General features: G+C 42.2%; 1 protein-coding gene across 1 annotated transcript; it reads left to right on the plus strand.

Moving 5' to 3' along the window:
• The first annotated feature begins 283 nt into the window (after nt 1-283).
• LOC121650451 (NAD(P)H dehydrogenase [quinone] 1-like) lies at nt 284-1,690 on the plus strand. The gene is made up of 6 exons (XM_042001976.1): nt 284-389; nt 537-704; nt 782-912; nt 979-1,092; nt 1,165-1,266; nt 1,347-1,690. The coding sequence occupies exons 1-6, from the start codon at nt 386-388 to the stop codon at nt 1,641-1,643; spliced, it is 816 nt and encodes a 271-aa protein (XP_041857910.1). The 5' UTR covers nt 284-385; the 3' UTR covers nt 1,644-1,690.
• The last annotated feature ends 1,757 nt before the right edge of the window (nt 1,691-3,447 follow it).

Consider the following 3,447-nt stretch of genomic DNA (forward strand, 5'->3'; position numbering starts at 1 on the left):
GGAGTAATACAGAAATCTGTATACCAACTTATGCCTGCAAACATGAACTTTACCCCCTTTTGTTAGGCTCAAATAAGAAGCATACACCTTATAATATATAAAGTTTAATGTATGCATGGCATGCAAATGTGTTTACATTTTCCTTTTTTTTGAGGGGGGGGGGGGTGTATTTAATTTTCAAATTTTACAGTAAAATAAAATAGAGACTGTGGATAATCCTTAACATCCACCTGACTGACTAAAGGACCTGATTGCTGATTGACAGCAGCTGAGTGAGCTTGCTTTTCCAAGCTGTATAAAATCAGCATACTGAGCTTTGCAAGAGAATGAGCTCTTCTTTCTTTCAGCTAACCAGCTGTTTGTGGTGTTTCAGTTTGTCTTCAGCATGGGTAATGTACTTTTTTTAAAAAAATGAAAAACAAACTTGTTTATGTTAAATCAAAAATGCATTTGCTTCCTTTCAGTTTTCACTTCATTTTATTATACTAACTCTGAAATGAAGGGTACTGAACCTCTTCTTTCTTTCTTGGATTTAGCTGCCAAGAAAGTGTTGATTGTGTTTGCCCATCAGAGCTCTGGATCATTTAGTGCTGCAGCCAAAAATGCTGCTGTGGAGGTTTTGACAGCTCAGGGCTGCACAGTGGAAGTCTCTGACCTGTATGCCATGAATTTTAAAGCCACTGCTACTGCTGAGGACATCAAAGGTATTCTACTGGGTGGGTGGGAGTCTAAATCTTTGATACTTCTCATCAAATTTAACATACACTGTTGTGTTTTAAAGGTGACATCAAGGAAGCTGAGAACTTCAGTTACTTGAAGGAGAGCAGACTGGCATGGGAGGAAGGGAGGCTGTCAGATGACATCACTAAGGAGCAAACCAAGCTCACTGAAGCAGAGCTTGTTATCTTTCAGGTAGAACCTGTGTAGCAGTGATGCTTGCAGCCCATTATCTTTATACTAACTTGACTTTCTTCCCAGTTCCCCATGTACTGGTTCAGTGTTCCTGGAATCCTGAAGGGCTGGTTTGATCGGGTGCTCACAAGTGGATTTGCATTCTCTCTGGAGAAGCTGTACAGCCAGGGAGTCTTCAAGGTAAGGGCTCAGTCAGGATGCTTGCATATGTCTCCAAGGATCTTGTGGCTTGAACTTGCTTCCTCCTCTCAGAACAAGAAGGCCATGCTGTCCTTTACCACTGGGTCTCTTGAATCCATGTTCAGCCCAACTGGCGTCAATGGGGACATGAATGTTACCTTGTGGCCACTGCAGGTACCGCTCTGGTATAAAATGGGCTTGTTGTAGTGACCAAATATCATGTGACCACACTGGCGTTAATGTTATCTCTGCAGAATGGCATCCTGCACTACTGTGGCTTCCAGGTTCTGGCTCCCCAGATCTTCTGGGCTCCCTCTTGTGCTTCTCCTGAAGCTCGCCAGAGCATGCTGGAGGGCTGGCGTGCGCGGCTGCAAGGCCTCCTGGAAGAGAAACCGCTGTCCTTCATTCCCTTGGACAGCTTTGACGAGAAGGGCTTCCAGCTGAAGCCTGACGTTCGTGAGAAACATGCCAGCAAGGAGTTTGGACTGACAGTGGGCATCCACCTGGGCAAGCCACTGCCACCCCACAGCCAGATGAAGGCTGGATGCTGAAGATGTGGTTTTGATATGGATGATGAATAAAAGCTGGTTCATTTTGACATTTGTGCTTGTCTGGTGCAGCGCTTTCTTACACCTTAAAGGTTGAGGCTTATTACATTAGGTCTGTTTAGTAAAACAGCCAAACAAACTGCCACCCCAACATATGGTGTGGGGATAATAGGTTATCAAAGCTTGCACAGTCATTGCCTGATTTTATGAAGGCAGTAACTTAAATGCTCATTTACTATGTAAATGGACATGCTGGCTAGGGAGATAATCATTAGGAACCTCTAGGTCTCAAAAGATGAGGAATTGGCACAAGAATTGACGTGCATCCTTCTAACCTTATGGGACCAGGAGTCTGTTGCAGGTGGCCTGCTGGAGTACTTCTAAATGGCCCATATCGCATTTTCCTGTTGTGCTAAATGGGCGTGGGGCAACATTTTGTAGGGTACACCTGTGAAGATTCAGTAATGGCATGAAATGTACTTGTTCTATAAAGGGTGATACAGCTCTATAAAACTTCCACCCTGGATGTGCACTCAACTGGACTGAGCTAACCAGCCTGTGTTTGTGTTCAAGTTGGGGCCATTCCTGTTACAATGCAAAATGCGCTAACCAATTCAGGTTTTAAATGTGCTTTTAAACGCATGTGCAACTGTTTGATATTTAAGTACTTATTAAATGCTGTTTTTTTTTTTTTTTTAACAAGATGGTTAACCACAAAACTCAATGTCTGAACCATAACTCCACCTTAAATATTCTGATTAACTTGTATTTAAATAGATGTGGCTGAAACTACCAGTTTCTAGTGTAGCTTTCATGCTTACTATTTTAGCACTTTTATATAATAGCGCAAAAAGTAAATTTACACAACCAATACAGGTGAAACTCAGAGAATATCATGCAAAACTTTTATTTCAGTAATTCAACTTAAAAGGAGAAATTAATATACAGACTTATTAAAATAAGATATTTCAAGCATTTATCATTTTGATGATTGTGGCTTACAGCTTATGAAAAATCAAAATCCCAGAAAGTTAGAATATTACATGAAATCAATTAAACTACAACCACCAAGCAGGCTGTGCTGCTGGAGATGACGGTCCCAAGGGAAGACCGCCTGGAAGAAGCCTTTGAGAGGAAGCTCTCAAAGTACATGGGACTGGTCAGTGACTGTCTGCTGGATGGAGAGTGAGGTGCCTCCCAGTGGAGGTGGGTTGCAGAGGTTTCACAGCACTTTCTTTAGCCAGAGCCTACAGCAATTTGGACATAGAGGAGAGAGACGAAAAGCAGAGCCATTTGTAATACCATCGAATTGGCAGAGTGAGTGTCAAGATGGCTGTGGCTCAAGAGAGGAGATCTTTGGAGACAGGGTAGCTAGCTAGCCACCTGGACACCAGCTGAGGACTGATCAGCCTCGGTTGGGTCACATGAGGGTGTATGATGTTGAAAGCTAGTGATTCCAAGAATACCACAGAAGATGTGTCCAGAGGCATCAGAAGATGTACTTTTAAAGCAGGTGGTACAACATATGTTCAACAGATGTTATTCTGGGCAAGACATTGTAAGAGAGAGAATTAGCTAAAGGTAATATACAAAGATAAACGTACAGATGTATAATTACATATAGCCTTGGAGTGCGTGTGATGACTCATTATGGGCTGGACAAATACTAAACAGGATCAACAGAAATCAGAATTTCTTGGTGTAATCCAGAAAAAGTTTCCATGTTTTTAGGAATGAGTCTTGTCTTCCTGACAGTCTGGATGTAGTTTCTCATATCTTGCTTTGCCTGACATTAGTTCCATCCAAT

The sequence above is a fragment of the Melanotaenia boesemani genome, chromosome 12 (genome assembly GCF_017639745.1).
Source record: "Melanotaenia boesemani isolate fMelBoe1 chromosome 12, fMelBoe1.pri, whole genome shotgun sequence".
In the NCBI taxonomy this organism is placed as follows: Eukaryota; Metazoa; Chordata; class Actinopteri; order Atheriniformes; family Melanotaeniidae; genus Melanotaenia; species Melanotaenia boesemani.